General features: G+C 34.2%; 1 protein-coding gene across 1 annotated transcript in view; it reads left to right on the forward strand.

The window, feature by feature from the left end:
- The window catches only part of LOC110373262 (glutaredoxin domain-containing cysteine-rich protein CG31559), an 86524-nt gene that overhangs the window by 48467 nt on the left and 16225 nt on the right, over positions 1 to 21832 (forward strand). The window contains exon 3 of the mRNA XM_021330478.3: positions 20520 to 20753. Coding sequence (XP_021186153.3) covers positions 20520 to 20753 — 234 coding nt within the window. The remainder of the gene's footprint in view (positions 1 to 20519; positions 20754 to 21832) is intronic.

Below are 21832 nucleotides of genomic sequence, written 5' to 3' on the forward strand. Positions count from 1 at the left end.
ACAGAGTTTCTTTCGCATAAATTATAATACCTATTACTAGGTACCACATCTAGACTGAAAGATTCAGTGAGTGACTCAAACCAAATGCGGCATTTTTGTTTCAAACCCACAATATAGTGACTGTCAAAGTATCGTAATCACCCAGCCGTTTTCATAATACTAAAAGTTGACTCGTAACTCAACGCGGTACCACTTGTCTACTTAATATGCAGATTTTAATCATAATAGAAGTAATAAACACTTGTACAAAAAGTGCCGTAAAGACGTATTGTTGTAGATCCTACAGATAATTTTGAAAGAAAGTGTGCAAATGTATGACGAAACGTCCAAAATGTTATTACATAAAGCATGTCTGAGTTGTGTAAAATATGGGTTGGTCTTGTATTTTTTGTCGTTTTTTAACTTACGTGAATGTTTTTCAAAACCGGATATTTGGTCAGTTATTTGATGACGAATATAATTAATAATTACGTTGATTTACTTAATTATTTTTGATTTCTTTCTTTTTAACCCCCGAACAAAAGAGGGATGTTAATATTAGTTTGACGTGTCTGTCTATTTGTCTGTCGGTCTGTCTGTCTGAGGCATTATAGCTCCACTAGCAGATTTCAAATTAGTTTCTTCAGAAGTTCTACGTAGTAAGTAGAACATTTCCGGGGCTATAAGTGAAATTTAATTCTGAAAAGAAAGGAACAGTTTTAACATATAAACTTTCACTTCACACTGAAATATAACAGTTTATGTATTTGAATTAATTCGAAATTTTAATATGCTTTCATACATTTTTATAGTGCAAACGTAAAAAAATGTTTATGCATATTTTTGAATGACGAATAAAATACCTAATTGAAGTACGTTTAGCCAAAAATATTAGAAATTCTTGTTTTTAACTTAAACATGAGATATAGAATCTAGAAACATATTGATTTACTTAAAGCTTGTTTCGCAAAAAAATCTCATATATCTAGCTAGGTATCCCATAGGACATCTCACAGGTAATCTTATAAGTCTAATCTTATGAGGTTATTGTCTGTTTATTCTTATCTTATCTCTGTTATTTTTATCAATTTCTAAGCTAACCATTTGTGGGAAAGACGTAGCCTAATTACAAAAAGGGACACAAATATAAGGTTGGTTCAAAAAATATCTATACATATTTATGTCATAATATACACTTATTTACATTATCACACATATACAGGAATAACAAAATAAACAATTTTAAAATCTCAAAAAATATAAACATTTAAAAGTACTATTAAAAAACCGTACAATAAACTATTTCAAATTATGGGTAATAAGGTACTAAGGTTTTTTGAACCCTCAACCATGGGACAAATCTCGGAAAACTTTCAATAGTCACATTTTGTTTAATCTTCCTATCTACCCAACCAATCAATTTAAAACAACAGGCACTTAAATTCAACTTTCTTCCTCAACTAAATAAAAGTATATAACAAGTAGTAATTTTATAAGCATTACACGCTTATCTGAGCATGATAAGAAAGTGTCAGGTGGAATCACAATCATACTTATCAGACTGAGTAGTGGGTCACACCTTGTGAACTAGGCCAGCACGTGGTTATTAAAAATAATAAAATGTTGTTTGACTTCTTTGGGGAAATCTTCAATGATCGTAGTTTTATTGAAATTGAAAATAGAACAATTCATCATCTTCCGAGCCTTTTTGCCCAACTATGTTAGGGTCGGGTATGAAAATAAAACATTTGTAGAGGTAATAAAACTAGCCGCTTTGCCCGTGGTTTTTCATGTTAAAAGGGAAGAGTAACTTTCCAACAGTGAAAGATTTTTTTAAATCGGTTCAAAAGTTTCTGAGTATTTAGGGTACAAACAAATAATCAAAAAAAACTCTTGTTTTTATAATAGTTAAAAAATTATACATTCATCGTCAGTCTTAAATTATGGAATTTCTCATTCCCACAGAGAGAGAATGACCGTTGATCACCATGCTTCGGGTTGGTGATTTCAGACTTCCAGGTTTCTTCAAGATGTTTAGAAAAACTGCAAATAAAATCTTTCTTTCACAATAATGTCCAAGCCAACGCTATCGTTTGCAACATCTACTATCCTTTTCTACAACAATTTACCCCTGTCTACTTAACATTATAATCATCTGTTTGACAGCAATGATAAATAGGTACAGCTACTTAACGATTACCACCTGTGGACTCTCTCTCTTTCTTTATTATAATAACTACATTGTATACTTGTGACTATTATATCTGTTACCCATAATATCGCAACGTTCACCTTTTTGGGCAAAAAATAATGTAGACATTTTAATAAAAAAAAACATCAAAATTAAGTGTCGCTATTCCGTAAATGGGTAAAATATTTTCAATAAATTCAATTATAGAGAAAACATAATTTAAGTTACGCTAATATTTGAATAAATACCCTGAACTGTGCAGCAATCATCTTTTACCTAATAGAAACACACAGATAGTACTAAAATACCGTAATCTTCAAACAGTTATTTTTATTAATACATCAGAAGGCAGCCTTACAAACATTATCGTCAGGGCTACTAATACAGCTAGTTTGATAAATAGGCCCATCCCATAGTTACGGTATACAGGGGGATCCAGTAAGCCGTTCGCCGCAAGAATGTCGCTTTATGGCCCGAACACCTGTTCTGATTGGTGCATAGAGTATGGTTTGGTGGATATGGTATGATTTTTATGCAATTTCCAAAAAGAGAGGTTATGTGTTCCATTCTTTTTTACAGTGTAAAAACCAGGCCAAAAATCTTTCCCATCGCGGTCAACTGGGATTTTACCCCATCCACGGAATTCTACCTTTAATGGATATTAAAATGCGTTATATAAAATAAAAACCTATTAATTTACAGGCCTTTTGAAAAGTGAATAATTGGAACCAATAAATACCTACATAAACAGTTAATTATATTACAATATTATCATTTTTTTCTGTACGATACTGTAACTTTAATCTGTTTATTTACCTTAGCTAATCATGTCATCTAAATCAACTACAAGTCGGCATTACCAGTAACACAGTAGGCGCCCCAAGGCAGACCACATGCCAGCAGTCTCGACTCAACACCATGGCTTACCAGTACTTATGGTATTACTGATCCGATTATAGCTGTCAGATATGTTCTAGATGAATTAAGGTAAATATTAGCTGGTACTGATCTGTTTAGGATTGTATGAATAAAATTGGTTGTGTCAATCCTTCGTAATATTACAAATGCAATAAATCTGTATGTCTGTTGCACTTTTCCGCCAAAACTACTCATGTACCTACTTAATTAAGTAATTCTTCGTATCTACGAGAAAATAAGATACCGACTCTATTAAAATTTACTTATAACGGTTTTACTAAATAGACATATTTCGTATCGCAAAATACAAAGGTGTCACCGAATTGCCTTCTCAATTGTGTCCACTTATCGCATCTCGGTCATAGATCGCATCGAAGTAGGCGCGACATCTATAGGGCTGCCAGTTATACTTCCTTGTGGTTTTAGTAACGTAAAATACTATGCTTCCAAACTATTACATAAATAATCCGTATAGAGTAGATTTATCTAAGAGTCTAGAAAGAGCTTTATAAACTAGCTTTTCTAGCGCTTTTACCTGAGGCCCGAAGGCTCTTTTTCGCAAACCCCGCTAAAATAATACAAAATAATGGCATAAAGTAATACCTACTCAGTAGCAGAAGAGTAGTATTGGCATTTTCCCAACTATGTTTTCTTCTAGTCTAAATAGTTACAGCTATAGTGCATGCGATTACTGCCTCTCTGACCTCAAGAGAGTTGTCAGAGCAACCCCTTTATAAGGACGTAATCAGAATTTCTGGCAAATTCACTCATAGGATATTAGGTACTTGTATAGGGCTCATGTTAACTCCTATCCCTAGAAAACAAATCAAAAGATAGATAGAATATTGGAAACGACCACAAGCCAGCCCTACAAACAAACTCTTCAAGGTAGGCGGCGTTCCTATCATAACACTTTACCGTGACTTGCGACCAGTTAAGTAATAATAATTGTTAATTCGTATTCATTATACTGTGGCCTGCAATTAATACTAAGATTTGTTATAAGATAATAGCACTTAGATAGTGAATAATGACTTGTGGAAGTAATGTTTGGGTATTTTTGTGCATTGTTTTTGCATTATTCATTCAACAGGTAGGTTTGATGACTTGTGCCAAAATAGCCATGTTTAAGTAAACAATTTTTTTCTGTTTTTTCTTCTTTTAAACGTTTCTTATGTAAGCAAGATAGTTTTTTGAAAACGGCATATAATAGTTATGCTTGACTAGTATCATCTTTAGAATGAGCATTAATCACCACGGTTGCTCAAGCTGATTGACGATTCCACAAGATGTTTCCTACACCTTAACTTAAATATAGTGTCAAAGATACACTTTGGAGGTTACATAAAATAAAAGTGATATTAGCAGGCACTTGTCTGGAATCGAACCTGCTTAGTTATACTTGAGAAGCAAACGCTTTAACCACTAGGCCACAGATACCCGGAATGAAGAAAAAAATACACAAACGTGAATTTATAATTGATCGAATTAAGTCCACTTAGTCACTAACTTAGCAACATTGTTTGTTAAGCATGCTAATAAACTATCATTTTCATCGCCCGCCGAGACGAAGTAAAAAAGCGTAAAACTGCAAATTCTAATTAAGTAGTGTGACCATTAAAAACTGCTTCCTATACTTAGGCAATTACATGCATACCGTGTCTATTTAACGTTAAAACGACAGGTAAGAAACACGCTATTTTCGTCACAAAATAAATTAGAGCAAAAAAGTTGACGTTGATATCAGAAAAGACAAATGGTTGGTACAAAAAAGGCAATTTTTCAGACGATATTTGGTTTCATTTTTACCACGCTGTGAATAGAATTCTGATTTTCATTTGTCAAATTTTACTTTTCTATACTAATATTATAAAGCTGAAGAGTTTGTTTGTTTGTTTGTTTGAACTACTTATCCGATTTGAACAATTCTTTCGGTGTTAGATAGCCCATTTATTGAGGAAGACTATAGGCTACTTTTTATCCGGGTTCGTGCAGAGGTTCCCACGGGATGCGGGTGAAACCGCTGGCAGAAGCCAGTCTAAGATAATTTGAAATAGCACAGGTCTCGAAAAAATAGGAACGCACTGTTAATAATTGTATTAATTCTTGTTTTCATTCCTTGGTCGGTATATGTCTTTATTGACATAGTTATGTTCACGCAAGGCAAATATTTTGTCGAACGCATTTCTCTAAGTCTTGACAAGATGATAAATTAATTCGTTGATATAGTCTTACCGACATTACAAGAGACCTAGTACAAATTAGACTGTGGTACTTGGTGTGACTGCATTTCCTACTAAACCAAAACATTCAGTTACTATTTGGACCAAAGACTAAACATTTCTGTTTGATTACCTAAATTAAGTAATATTTAGGATTATTCGACAGATAGCAGTCCCTTCTAGCTGCTTATGATATGTACTTGAAATATCATTGTGAGTCATATTATCTATTAGTGAAAATCATCAGAATCTGCATGAGAGTACCTTTTGAGTTTATCACAAACATACTGACTGAAGTCGTGAAGGGCTCTGTTTTTAATAAGATTGTGATAAACTCCCTAAATTATTATCTTAATTTAAAAAACCTAATACTCAATATATTACCATTCAGAACAAAATCTTTAATAAGATAGTACGACAGAAAATTCTAAAATTTTATCAATGATCAAGATTGCTTACCAGACTGGCACTGCATCATAGATAGTATAATATCTGCCAGCGTTGAAATAACTGCACGCCAGACAAATGAAAATCATTTCTCACTAATTATTACAAAACGGTTTTTTATTTTCACAGACAAGTGATAAATTAATTTTGTTTTAGTGGACTATCGTCGCCGAATGATTAGTCGTTTTGGTAGTAGTAAAATTGATGATGAAGTTTAGTGTAAGATGATTTTGTTGTGTTCATTTATAGGAAGTAGGATTTATGATAGGCATCATTTCTGAGTTTGATTTTTACTTATGTATTGATTGCCGTCTTCCTAATACTTTAAGCTTAACCACTAACCAAATCATAATAGCATTTTTTTCTTGGGAAACTTGAGAACAGGGTTTTTGAGCTTGATTTTTTTTTGAGGTCATATTCATCATCATAATCAGCCTATCGCAGTCCACTGCTGGACATAGGCCTCTCCAAGTGCACGCCATTGAGATCAATTTTCGGCTTCTCGCATCCAGCTCCTGCCAGCCGTCTTGCGCAAGTCATCACTCAGAGGTCATATTATTCAGTCTAAATTAATTTCTACATTAAACATTAAACTAAGACTTAATGTTTTCGGTGATGCTAAAAAAATACTATTATACCCATACCGATCCCATAAAGTTCTAAACACCATTTTGTATCGAACAATGACCACAACGAATCAATCATTGTTATATATAACTTGATTGATAGCTGTATATACGTTATGATGGCACATTGATACAACCGTTAAGACCGTAATACAATACCGTTTGTTGTATCAATGACGTAGCTTAAGGTTTTTTATTGGCGAAGATTTGATGGAGAATATATACTGCTATGTAGAGAATATTATATTGTTGCTAGATATAGCTGTCTGAAGAAGGAAGTTTGGGTAAGACACTGTTTAAAATTTGAGCAATGCTCTGGTTAATTTGTAACTGTCCTGTTAGTCTCGTAGTCCCGGGTTTGGGATCCCATCTTGGGCCACAATTGCTTCGTAGGCTTTCAATTTTCACTATGCAGTCTAGAGTTTAAAAGTTGATGCTGTTACACCCCCAGATCTGTGTCATCGAAGTACCTCTAATTACTCAGTTGTTGATGTTACAATTCCACATCGGAGGTCATTCGTCGGATGTGGGGAACTGACCCTGACTTTGTTAAATGATGATTAGACACCTGCGGCTCACTCAAGAATGTGTATCGAAGATGTTTAGAATTACTTCTATACATTTTTTGCCTGTATCATATCATCACTTCACATTATGAGAAGGAAAGACGTGGGAACAAAATCTGTAAAAAATGTGCTTATTAGATTGCTATATTTTTGAAATACATTTAAAAACAGGATCTAAACTAATACAGATTTTTTATTGCTAATAGAATGCTGTATTATTAGTATTTATACTATTTCAAAAGCAAACCAACACGCACGCGCGCATTAGCCCTGAATTTATGGAAGTGAACGATCACTCGATTTAAAATCGGTATAAAAACGATAATTAAAGCGATTATAATCGATAAATTAGCATGTTCGCCCAATAAAAAGTCGATTATTCATACCAAGGTGAGTGGAATGGACATTTGATTGTTTATAAAGTGATCGATCAACAGTTTGGAAATCGTGACAAATGTATCTGATCGATTTGAATCGATAAAGCCCTAATGTGGCATTGTGTGGCATGTGTGGCGAACACGAGAAAATGCTTCGTTGAAAGGTTGTAATAATACTATGTTCCTTTGAAGGTTGCGCAGAATACGGAAAACGATTAAGTACTTTTAAAGCCTTTTGATATATTTTTTACGAACTAGGGACTATTAGGCATTTAATATGTTTTTCTTCCGATATTATTTAGGTAAGTGCTCTATATATTTTTTAAGTATTAATTCACAAAATCGTAAGGTCAAATATGTTAGTTTGCCTCAATGTGGGGATTAAGTTCGTTCGCTTTATAAAAAATAGTTTGACTATAAAATATGCAGGTGTCATTGGGAAGCCTATATTTTACGCTATTTAAGCAACAAAAACTCTAAATTTAACGATAAAAATCTACACTACCATGAAATGACATTATGTAGGTAGTAAATATAAAAACTAAATGGTAGATTAACATAATTTTGAATATTTTTTTAGGAAAGGAATATGGAAATAATAGTCTAACTAAGCCATTGGAAATTCCCACCATAAAATTGGTGTAAAAATACGTTTTATGTTAATATATGACATGAATAACGTTTTTATCTAAATAAGTTTAATAAATTAAGTAAGAAAGACCTAATATTTTTTCTTATAGTGTCATTCTTTTTGAATCTTAATAATGCTAGAAAGCTATTATAAAAAGTTATAATTAAGAAAAATTATGGCTTCTAAAAAAATCTGCCCAATTTACGCATTTATTTTCGTCAAAAAAATACAATCAGACAACAGCCTAGTATCTACTATAATTCATTATGGACTTTAAAACACTCGCATTGTTTCATCATTAACACCAAACCATGAACTTTTCACTAAACAACCATAAAAAAAGCCCTTGCACTCAAAATTCTTGACCGAAATACTTCATCAATTCAAGGGTCAAAAATTCTATAATGATGTAACACATACATAGCTATGCTTATCACGCGTGTTCTCTTGCCAAACGTCAACTTGAAAGCGTGGGAAGGACATAATGCTATTGTTAGAAACATTTCTATTGCATGGATTTATTGAAATCAATTTGTAAAGAGCTTTTTATTGAGTAATTGAATGTGTAAGTATTCGCTTTTGTATTTTGTTTTTCTTTGGGATAAGGTAAAGATCACGATGTGTGTTCAAATGTATTTTTAACTTAAGGTATTTGATTTGGTATTATTCAATAATGTTAAAGTCGTCAATTGCCAATCCGCTTTGAGCAAGCGTGGTGATTAACGCTCATACCTTCTCTGCATGAGAGGCCTGTGTCATGAATGCTCAAAGTATGAGTTATCTGACAATCATTATCATAAAATCTTCTCTTTCTTAAAATCAACTGACTCTCAAACTCAAAATCGTTTATTCAAATTAGGCCTGATATTCATTTCTCTCTCTATAAGTTTTCGCAGTGATGTTTCTGTGTCAAGCATTTGTTTTCCTTTCATTGGAAACAGCATAATTTCTTCAACCTAAATGTTTTTATGGAAGAATTAAATAATGTCACAAATGAACAAATTAAAAATTAATTATAATATTGCCACGTAAGTATAGATTGACCACTTAACACTAAACATTAGCAAACAAAATATTAATTACACAGAAAACATTAAGTAACAATATTGTATTACAAGTACGAAGGTGTATATTTCACAAATGTATGTTTGGCAATATAATACTTGTACTCATTCTATTTATTTGCTGCCCTTGTCTGACGTAATTTGAAACGTGGTTAGTCACTACTGTTCACTTGTAAACACTTGATTTCTGATAAGGTTCTTTTTACTAATTAAGTAGATAGATATACATATTTGTAAATAGTTCAAATTATTTTACACGCAGAATGCAGGACAACCGTGCAACTATCGAAAGTTTAATTCGAGGATCCGTAATCGTGAATCCCAGAATCCCAAAAGAATGGTATCGGTAAAAGTTCAAACTTTTTACCGGTACCATTCTTATTAAGAGTACGATCAAATTATTGGCCAACTAGTTCGATGTCTACGAGTAGTCAGTCTGATCAAATTATCGGCTATACGGATGGTCGTATGTACGGACGCTCTTATAGTCCGATAAAACTCTTGTCCAACTAAAAGTACCTATGTAGTCTGCGGGGATGAGAAAGGTCTAATTGGTACTGTCCTTATGCCCATCTAATCTGCCTACACAATATAATTGTTCAAATCAACAACCAACACTGAATGTATGTACGTACACGAAACATATCTATTCTATCTGTTTACTATAAAATTTAATCGGCTCAAATTCTCAGTCTTCATAGAAAATGCACTTCAATACTTCTAGGAACGGAAGCTACACAATAAATATCATATTAGTAGGTAATTCGATATCAAAGGAAGCTCGCGTGACCATTGACGTGAATGTCCATAGCTATTGACAACTCACTGCTGTTAGAACGCCTTTGTAACATTTCCCTGAAGAAAGTATCGCTTGATTGAGGAAATAGAATTTCTTTGATGGTTGTAATGGACGTAGTATTTGTGTTTTGTTTGTTTGATTGTATCATGACAGAAGTTGGTGAGAGGTTTGATCGTTCATGGGTTATTGATGTTTAGATTGCCTCCGTTATAGTAACTGAAAGAAAGGGATTAAAGGATATTGTAACCAAAGAAGGGATTGAAAGATATTGTAACCAAAGGGCGATTGGCAAAAATAAATAGGTTTATTTTTTAAGTGAAATAGATAAGAATTGTATAATTAAGATGCAATAAGGTATGAATTCTAACGTAACTAAGTACCTACAAGTGCAATGCTGTCCTGTTCGGGGTATAGTCATAGTTATTATCACAAAATCTTTCTAATATAAATAAATGTATAAGCAACAGTGAGCTTTTCTTGATATTTCATTGTAAGCAGCTGAGCTTAAAAGCGATCCAACGGATTCTCCTGCCTGCTGGACAAATGAGCAAAAGCTGTGTCCAATAATATTTGTTCGTCCAAACCAATACAAACATTATCACCCAACATCCAAAGCCTTAACATAACAAAATGGAATTCACGAACATTCCCTCACATTCCGTTTCATACAAACTTTCACATACAAATTAATGATATCCACGGTTCCCTAGTTTCCCTGAACCGGTACGAACCGGTTCAGCCGACAGCCGACTGGTTAGCCTCACAAGGTCGTGCTAAGATCATAGAAATAACAGACGTGACAGCTCTTTGATTGGTTTTGTGTGGGTGTAAAGATTTGTTATCATAGTTGTATTCTTAATATCGGACAACAGATGAATATTTTAGATTATTCCTAGAATATTGTTTAATGATACTACAACTGCGTTTCTTATAGATATTTGTGATCTCAGTGAATTTGAGTCCCATATACGACAAAGCAGCTAATTTACAAGTTGGTCTGTCTGCGAGTTATGCCCGTTTTCACCAACAATCTCTTAACGTTTCCCTAACTAAGTATCACTTAGAATAAGGGCTCCCTCAATACTTAAAGGTTTTAAGGGACACTTAAACTTTGGTGAAAACGAAATTAGTATAAGTGTTCCCTAAATGCTCTTACGGGATCCCTAAGTCTTAGAAATTAAGCTAGTGAGGATGAAATCAAACCTGTTATTTTTATTTAATTTTTCACAGCAACGACAATTTTCATGACATAAGGTGTCATGATCCTTTTGCATACGCATTCCTATGTCATAGATATTCCAGATAGGTAACATTTTAAACTGCCGTATCTACAAATGTTTTCCCTAATCTTTGGTATGTTAACTAAATCGTGACCAGCTAGGCTGAGTTAGATGTTTATGTTAGTTAGAGCTGATGATAAACTTAATCAGCCATATTAATGAGGTATGCAAGTGTTAGCATGGTGATTTGACTTACAGGTGTCAGGTGGACTTAGTTTGTGAATTATTGATAGGATAATTGTGGTACAGTGGCGTGCAATCAAAATGGGGCAGATTTTTTTCTTCATTTATTAAAGTACTAGCTTCTGCCCGCGATTTCGTACGCGGATCCTGTCCCTTATGCCAGCGACTACGGGGTCAGCATAATCAAAGATCTGAATAGTCTGATATTGAATTTTAAGGGCCCGTTGACTTGAAAACAACGAAATACGCATAACCATTAGAAACGTTCCATATATTTAAGTTTTGTAGTTTAACGGCAAAAGCACAGCTGACTAAACAAAACGCTACGCTAACGGATAAAAGTAGTGATTCTAATTAGTCCGCATTTAAGTTGTGTGTGGCAAAAATATAACATGTATTATTACGTAAAAAAACATTAAATAGATGATAAAGTCGTGGTGACTTCGAGAACCAATCTCTCAAGTATGAGCGCGCGTCTTTGATTCCAGGTTTGGCAAGTACCTGCCAATGCAACTTTTATAAGTTCGTATGTACTTTCTACGTATATTTTGGATACCAATGACCGTTATTTGGAGGGGAAGTTAAACTGTAGGTTCCGGCTGACATTGAACATTCTTGGCAGTCGTTATGGGTAGTCAGAAGCCAGTAAGTCTGACCAGTTTTACCAAGGGGTGTTGGGTTGAGCGGGTAACCGGGTTGTGGAGGTCAGCTGGGCAGTCGCTCCTTGTAAAACACTGGTACTCAGTTGCATCGTGACTGGAAGTCGACCCTAACATAATTGGGACAAAGGCTCTTGAGATAATAACGACAACAATAATGAGATATAAGCACCGCAGGACATCTGAGGCTGATGACGGGAAGTAGCGACCCCGCGTTGCTATATATACTGAGTTCTCCAGGGAGAACTAATTACTTTTTTTGATTCACCATTTCATAACATTCATTTCTATAAATTTCAAGTGTAGTATTGCTCTTGAAGTTCCACATCAGATGTTCCAGATCTTCGATGTTTGTACGTCAATAGAGAGTGCTTATCCGTTTGAACCACTTTTGCTAGAACCTCATATCTTCATATGTTATAGTCTAGCTGGGCCCCTGGAGTTCCACATCAGGTGTTTTAGATCTTCAATTTGTATAAGTCAATAGAAAGTGCTTATCAAATTGAACAACTTTTGCTAAAACGTCATACCTGTATATGGTACAGAGAAGCTGAGCTCTTGGGGTTCCACATCAGGTGTTCCAGATCTTAAAATTTATTATCTCAGCTGAAAATGCTCATCACATGAAACAATTTTTGCCATGCCACCATTTTTGTATCTCTTATAGTTTTGTTGGTCTGTTGGAGTTCTGCATCAGGTCTTCAAGTTTCGAAGATAAATTATAGCCTATATGTTGACCAGGCTTAATACTGATACAACAAAGAAAAAATCATTGAAATCCGTTCAGTAGTTCCGAAGATTAGCGTGTACAAACAAACAGACATACAGACATACAGACAAACAGACAGAATTTTTTTTTTTGGATTTGTTTTCCATTACTGTTTCTAAACCCCACCCAATTATTATTTTTTTAATATATTCAATGTACAGACACAGTTTTTTTACAGATTTATTATATGTATAGATATAGATAGATTTTTTAAGGTACAGCTTATTAAAGACTGGCTGTTTGTAATGGTTTTACCAGCGTCATGGGGGAACTTCTTCTCGTACAAAGACAAAATTTAGCCTATGTTACTCGGAGATCGTCTAGCTTCCTAACAGAGAAAGTCATTACAGATATCATTATAGATCCTTTTGGGTACAAACAAAGTACTGCTTTCTCTTGATGATTACGTATTTAGTATTATAATATTTTTATAAATAAATCAGAATTAACATTTGACAGCATTTTTTTTACTGAAGAACGATTTTCGATATTTTAATGCCTTTGAGTATAGATTAAGTAATCAGAGCCAATAATTATCAGGCTATTTTGCAAGCAACATTAGTCGTACAATAATTATCATATTTACCAATGGGCATGACATTATGTAGGAGTAAGAAAATGTTAAGGCGACCCCACGACAATGTGTAGGTTTTGATAAATGTAATATGAATAAATAAATAAGTTATGTCCGGTGGTTGTACTTTAGAAAATCACTGCTTATTGTTTCAATTATCGTTTCTGCTAAGAGAGTTATTGCTGGTCAAATTCGTCCCCCAAGGTCCATAGATGGCATCAGATCGTCCGTCCATCTAGTCGGGAGCCTGCCCAGTAGATTTGTTCTCGCTGTTTCATTCAAAATACACAAATATCCAATTGCTTCTCGAAGCAGAATTTGATTCGTGAAAAAGTAAACCCTGCTTTAACAAAAATCTAAAGTCACTCGCAGCTTCGGCAACTTCGGAAAAGTAAAGCTACTTAATGAAAAATGAAGAAATGATTCATGATGCTTTATCCTTTGACTATATCCCTACTAATCCCTACTAATATAATAAATTTGAAAGTAACTCTGTCTGTATATCTGTCTGTCTCCCTGTTACGCTTTCACGTCTAAACCACTGAACTGATTTTAATAAAATTTGTACAGAGACAGAGTTGACCTTGAAAAAGGAATCGCGAAATAACCGAACTCTACGCGGGCGAAGCCGCGGGCGGAAGCTAGTCTTATCATAAGTTCAGTTCAAAATCAGCGAGAGGTCAATAGCAATTGCATCTGTCCCTTCCTATATTTCTTTACTTCGGACCTAGATATCATATGCTTCGAATAAACATCATACAAACATTAAACCATTATTAGCCCCATAAAGTACCTAACATATACATTTCTCACACATGCAACTAGGAAATGAATTCAGCTCATAAACTAGCAACACATGTTTATATAACTTCATGACATATCCGTGATTGTATTGTACATAGGAATCTGTCCACTCCATGCGAAGCTATCATTTTCCGCCTGTCCGAACGACGGACAATAATTTCTGAACTATTTACCGTGACCAAGTCAACTTCCTTCTGGATAATTAGGGGACTTAATGCAGTATGTTAATGAGGGATATAATGGGGATACAGTTTGTTGAAGTCCGAAGGAGGTTTAATGTACTGAGGTGTTAAAGAAATGGTTATAATTAATTTTATTTTTATGGATAGAATGACGATTCAGTGGGTAGGTACAGGCCTGGTCATGTTTCATTTTGTAGACTTAATATATTTTACAAGTGTTCTTCTTAGTAGGTACATAAATTCCTAAAACAATACAATATGCCGATTATGTGTTTTAATTTACAGTGACTTTTAAAGAATTTCGTTATATTGGTATCGTATAGTATTTGCTTTATTTAACCTTTATCTAACTTCAATACAATTGCAACTGCCGTGGGGCCATTTTTACCGACAACGTAAACGTCCGCTTTCCTTAAAACGACTGTGAAAATTAAACTTAGAAATTCATAGAAGGTAAACAGATGTTTTAAAAACACTAACGTTTATTTTGTCGGTGACTAAGCCTTAGTATCTTCACCATATTAAGAGGAAGTTAGTCACATAAGTCTCGCTCAAGTTACAGCTAAGAGCTTGCTTATCTCACTAAGTGTGCAATGTCCACTTAGACTGAATACCGGTGACGCAAGCAGTTTGCAGGTCGCCGTTAATAGCAACGGTTACCGTAAAACCGTAAATTAGGATAAAGGTTTAAAAGCTTACTCATTTAGGTGATGGGACGTAACCACAGATTACTTGTAGCTACGTAATGTGCTTACAGGAATTGCAATATAAATAAATAGTGTTCAGGAACAAAAGGCGTGTTCCTATGATGGTGTACCTACTTCTTATCTTGTAAGCGAATATACTTACCCTGATAAAAGTTACTTAGATGCTATTACAATGCAAAATTCGCGAATTTTACGCCCTCTTCGATAAATGGGCTTCTTACTCTGAGATGAGTTTTATTTTTAAACGGTCTTGATTTTTTGTGGTAATTAAGTGTGTTTCTAAAGAAATAAAACTAGGTATCGGCTGACTAAAAGTTTACAGTGTGTAATAGACGTTAAGGTGTAACACTTATTTCTCAGTAAATAGGACTTGTTTATGTAATAAGTATCTAATTTCAAAAGGAAGCTGTTCATTAAGAATCTATTAAATTTCGTGTTCGATTACACCTTCTTAGTTATCTTATCCGGTAATCAAAATTGAAATGAATGCTATTGAAAAATTATGTAAGCAATGTCTGATTAAAGCCATCTTAGCGGGTGATACTTGTTATTTAATTTATTAAATTGGTAAAGTTTATGCATTTATTTAAGGGTGAATCATAGCATAACAGTAACTGAATGTGACCATTATATTCAATTCTATATATGTAGGTACCGTAATGTTATTTACCTACATTAATTTAAATGTAAGACCTAATCTAATAATAAATAATCTATCTGGATCTTCCAAACCGATTGCGAAAAATCGTTTACCAGTAAAAAACGATGTCATTTGTGAATTTCTGTCTATATTTTATTTCGGCACAATAAATCTATGTGTCAAAAAACTCTGTGTACAAATGAGACGAGTTATGCCCGATTCGTCATTTTAGTGATTTGGCATCCATAAAAAACGTGTCCCAGTTGGTCATTCAATAAAATATTTTATTTTGCTTAGTCCCAATTGGTCATCCGTACTTTATTTTGTAAAAAGTACTGTCAACAAGATAAGCTTTACAATATTGTAATATGTTTTTTTTTATTTATTTTGGTTATGTTTTTTCCGAATATGGCAAGACGCTATTAATAAAATCGCGATTTCAACGGCGTCACACACCGCACGGCCAAAACCAAAATACCAGGATCGCATAGATCAGATAAGTAATATACCAATCAACGAGTGTCCATGGAACTGCCCACCGTGTACTAGGACCGCATAACTTACAGGAGTATAGCAGTCAAGAGTGTCAGGATTTTACGTTTTTTTCCTAATTGTAGATAAACATACCAATTTACACCATCATTCATCATTTTTATGTATACAATCTCTTTGCTAGTTATGGGCCCCTGGTACTTTTGTTACCGGCACAAAAAGTATCGAGTCACATTTTCGGGTTTATAAAATGCCCATGTTGTCTTCACCTGTGTTTTAATGTAAATTTTATTATATTTATATGAGAGCTATACCTTTACCTACATCGAAGTTTTTCATTTAAAATTTCTTCTAACACTTTTATTTCTGACGGTACTCTAATACGTGAAATTTTATGCAGGTGACCAATCGGAACTCAAAATTTAAATATTAAATTATTTATTTTGCTCGAATGACCAATTGGGATTTGGTGTATGGAAAAAATAGTTGGTGACCAATCGGTACTAATGACAAATTGGGAATAACTCAATGAGACCGTGTCATCAGCATGTATCTTTTGATATTTTTAGATTTTCAACTGTCAACTACTAACATAATCGATAAATAAAAGAATAATTTGGCAATTCTCCTATATGTTAAAAATAGTTCAGCTCGTACTATTGATGTGTAACATCAATGTTGACATAACATTGTGAATCGATAGTTACCGATGCTCATCAAATCGAGAACCCGAAAATCGATTAGATCGAATAATCGCCAAGTAATCACTTGCCTTCGAATAGCGACGACATTATATAAGTCCGGTACTTTAAGATGAATTAAGTGTTTTGAAATATTATTTCGTGTGAATTTCTTTGGCAATTCCGTGCAAGGTTAATAATATATGAGGCCAATCGATTGGTTGCGGTTTAGCGGTATGTGTAAATGTCTACGGTTAACGCTAACCGAGTTTAGCAGAGCTTGAGGCAATAACTGTTAACTGTAATTACTGCTAAAGCCTTCTTACTATGGAAAATTCTAGATAATAGAGAAGAACATAAAATATACTAGACGTCTCTAGAAAACAAACATTTGATATCTATGTCGATAAATAGGTTCATTAAAAATCCCTGTCAAAATCTTTTAATCCATCCAGGACTCAAACTAACTATCCTGTCAAAATATTTTACTTTATCCAGGAATCAAACCCACTATATCAGCAATTGCAACCAATATACTTACCAAAAAGGCCATTGCATTACAACTCAACCTTTTTTCTTTATTCTTGCTACACGATGCAAGTAAGAAAAAAAAACACTGGCATAGTTACTCAATATACAGTGCATAGCTTGCATAATTGAGTAATACTCAGAATTCTATGGAATTTCAGTAATTTCCTCCACGTCTCAACCAGTAAATTATAAGTGTTGCAACTAAAGAAACGTTGCAAGCTTGGAAAACCACTAAAGTGAGGTCTTAGGTCACGTGACGTAATAGGAACGGACGGAGAAATGGTGACGTAAGCGATGGAAAAACTTTAGTGATGACGAGTTACGACGACTGTCCACGGATTCGTCATTTGACGAAAGTATACCTCCAAAAAAGGGACCGTAACAGCACTTTCATACCAGCGGATTTCCCGCTCCGTTTTTTTCTGCATACGACTCATTCCGAATGACTGTGAAGACCTGTGGCGTGGTTTCAAATGTCATCGTTTGATACTGCAGTTGTCAATTGTTTATTATTAAGTGACCATGAGTTTCTTGTCGGCTCTTCTCCATAAGACCAAGATTTTGGCCCCGTGAAACTAGTGTGACATTTCATAAGATCCTATAAAGATCTCATTGAAACAAAAACATATCACTTTAGCTGTGCAGAAAATCTGCTAGTGTAAAAGCGCTGTAAAAGCCAAGTATGACACTATCACTAGGTGTACTTTATGATAGTTTCTTTCTAGCCTACATTCAATAAATTCTCAACTGACGAAAACTTGACGAGAGAATGCGTCAATTGACGAAAGCTTGACGCATGAACAGTGGTCATTAATGATCCAAGTTTGGTCACTGGTCGTAAAATTGTCAGTGTGATGAGATGATATTACTTCCGTAAGTTTTTCAACTCATTCGTATGTCACTTGTTACCCAATGTTTTTAACGGAACCGGCTTTCTGTCTGCTTTCCCAAATGTTTTATTTAAATTTTATTTTGTTTATGTTTTAATCTGATGAGGTAAACTGTGAGTAACTTCTTGATGTTTAGACGGTCGTTTAATTTGTAAGTAAAATGTCTAACTGGAATCCCGGTGTTTCTAGGATTTAAAAAAGAACAAGATATGTGTCACAAAGTGGTAGTGTTCATAATATTAGTTAGGTGCACATTACGATTACGAAGATATTTACTTCAAGCCATTTCTATCATATCGGAAAAATAAAAATGTTTTCTGCTCCAAAAATGGTCATAGACTTTTATTTTTGTTAATTAAAGTGTTACACGAACTGGGAAGGCCGTGTATTATACATTTATTTCATACATGTAGGTAACTTTTGTCTGACGTAAGAAAGACAATTTCGATTGATATTGCCTACTTTGCACAATATGCACAAGTAAAATGATAAGTTTAGTATCGCTGAAAAAATGCCAGTTTACTTGAATGAACTATGAAAACCCATTGTCTTTCTTTGAATAAAAATTGCATATTCGAATACAAAATGTTAAATCGATAAATTAAATCGAATACACCATTGAAAAGGTTATCGGACTACGAACAGGTGTTATGCAACAACTACTGACATCTGTTAGTAAACGCAGGTGAAGAAACAGGTGGGACGAACATCTATAGAATGGGCATTTAATGGGCACCATGCTAATATTGTATGTTAAATTGTTTGTTTGTCAAAATAGTCGTAATTATGTATGGCAATTATTTCTTTTGAAGCCAAGTTTACCGACTATATAAATGTTTTATTAAAACGACTGTTTAGTATGCGTTTTCACGTACAATTTTCAAAATAAACTGTTGTTTTGAGAAAAAGTGACGTTTATGTTCGTTTTGATCTGTAAGGCTTGGTATGTGGCGATTACGTCGTAATTAGTTAATAAGCTTAATAAAACCCTGCTTAAAATATGGGTTAAACCTATGGTTTCTAATACAGTGTTTTAGGTTTGGTTATGTTTTATTTTCCTTATCCTCTTTTCGTGTTTTTCTACACAAGAAATTTTCCATTCCAAAAAGTCACTAGGAGGAAAACCGTATGACGTCAACGCAAAATCTATGGACAGATACTTACCTAAATTTTGTATGGATTTTCCTCCTAAAACAAAAAAAAAAAAGATTAGATGCCTTCGGTGTTTTATATGGCATGGGCTAATTCGGTAAAACCAAAGACGTAAGCTTGTCTATGTTTGCAGTGTCAAGTAGGATTAGCTAACTTAATATAATATTATGGCTCCTTATTTGTATTTCGTTATCCTATTAGCTAATAAAAAGGCAAGTGTAGACAAGACAAGTCGGCTTTATATGGCAGTTGGTTATAGATATCTTTAGGTAACATCTTAATTGAGGTAAAATTATTTTAGTTTTTCGGCGTTGCGTGTAAAATAAGCATTGATTTACTATATTTTATTCTTTCTCGGTTTTGAACGTGATTTTTACCTTCATCAACCTTTTTATCGTCCCTTACGGCACAGTCATTTTCTCTCACAGCCTAGGATATTAGGACTCTTTTCACATTATTGAAGTATTACTATGATCATACATAACTCTAGATAATGTTCTATAATTAATTTCATATGCTTACTTATTAACCAAGTAAAAATTTGCTATTATCATTTAAAACAAGACTTTCTTACCTAGAGAAATCAGCTAATCTTCTATAAAAAATACTACATTACCCCAAGCAATTTACACCTCAGATAATCCAACATTACACTCCCGTATCATCAACAGCACTTTTGTAACCGCCTGTACTCAATAGCCAATAGGAAGTTACATAAGCCTGTATCGTAAAACTTGTGAATAGTCACCTACACAGTAAATACAGTTGCCTCTGCTTTTATGTATCTCTATGGGTATTACGCAAATATCACATACTGATGTTAATAGGTTTTTAGATCTGTTTATTTTAGGGTGTTTGATTAGTGTCACTTGAATTGCGTGACAATGTTTCGAAATTATGTTACGTGTTTTTCATTTATCATTGGAGATTTTTTTCTTTGATTACAAAAAAGCGGTATCTATGGAATTTACTGCGACTGAAAAGCTACCCTATATGCTTGAACTTTTACGAGCGTAGCAAGGGTGTCTTAAAAGTACAACAATCGTTCAACAGATGGCGCTATTCCCAAATGTATGAGAGCGCCATCTATCGGCTTCCATCTGAAACTTTTTTTAATATTTATAAAAATTTTAATATTTTTTCCGTTTTTTCGCAGAGTTACAAAGAAAAAGACGCTGGCAAGGTAGTAGTTTACACGACGACGATGGGCATCGTCAGGAGTACTTACCAACGATGCGTTCTCGTGAAGAAGATCCTGAGGAACTTACTGGTGAAGTACGAGGAACGGGATGTCTTCATGAGCACCGAGTACCAAGACGAGATCAGGGACAGGATGAAAAGCGACCAGATCTTAGTCCCGCAACTGTTCTTAGATGGACAGCATATTGGGGTAAGCTTATAATAATAGATATTTTCATATCAATTATTCCTTCTTTTGAAACCTAAGAATTATGCTGGAATGAGCATAGAGATGAGCAATTCATTGTATTATACATAAACTAACCATTGATACATTTTTTGGGTCACAAGCATAAAAGCTTTAGTGCAAGGTTTAGGCCATTAACTTTAGTTTGAGACAATGGTTTAAGCATAGTGCTCAGGCCGATACTTTTCTAAGAACACGTAGTATAAGGTGGATAGAATTTATGTTTACCATGTACTGATTAGAATAAGGCATATGTTTTCCAAGAAGTGTTTACGATAATTATCAGCTTAAACAACTCAACTTCGTTTGAAAAACCGTATTCTAAGAACTTTGTAACACGATAAAGGAACTTTTGGAAACAATTAACCAAAATCTTCTCTTACCTCAGTAAAAAGTATAAAACAAGTATTGTTAGACCGTACAAAAGAGACCCCAAAAATTTCATAATTTCAAACCACTTTGAATTCCGATCCAATTTCTTTAAAAAGCCCAATTTTGCGTCCGTTTGACAGTTACCCAATACCTCTCCGATTTCAGACTACATTTCAAGGTCTCTTAAGATTAACAACACAATAACAGATTATGATTGTCCTTCAGAATTTACAATATTATACGCCAATTACTGTCCTTGATATATCTTGAAGGTCGATCGAATAAACCCAGGACCAATCTGGTGTAAACCAAATAATATTTGGGTTGAAGGTATTTGTTCAACGCAATTTCTTAGGGGTTGAGTAATATACATACTTGTATGTTAGTTGGTAATGTGATCTTCTCTATGGTAAAATGGTATGACTGGCGTCAGACTTACTGGCTTCTGACTACCCGTAACGACTGCAAAGGATGTTCAATGACAGCCGGGTCCTACAAATAAACGTGCCATCCGAAACACAGCACAGTCATTGGTGTCTAAGATATACTTATAAAGTACATACAAACTAAGAAAAGTTGCATTGGTACTTGCATGACCTGAAATCAAACCCACGCAAACCCATCAAACTCATACTCGAGAGGCTGGCTCTTTACCCACTAGGCCACCACGA

The sequence above is a fragment of the Helicoverpa armigera genome, chromosome 19 (genome assembly GCF_030705265.1).
Source record: "Helicoverpa armigera isolate CAAS_96S chromosome 19, ASM3070526v1, whole genome shotgun sequence".
Lineage (NCBI taxonomy): Eukaryota > Metazoa > Arthropoda > Insecta > Lepidoptera > Noctuidae > Helicoverpa > Helicoverpa armigera.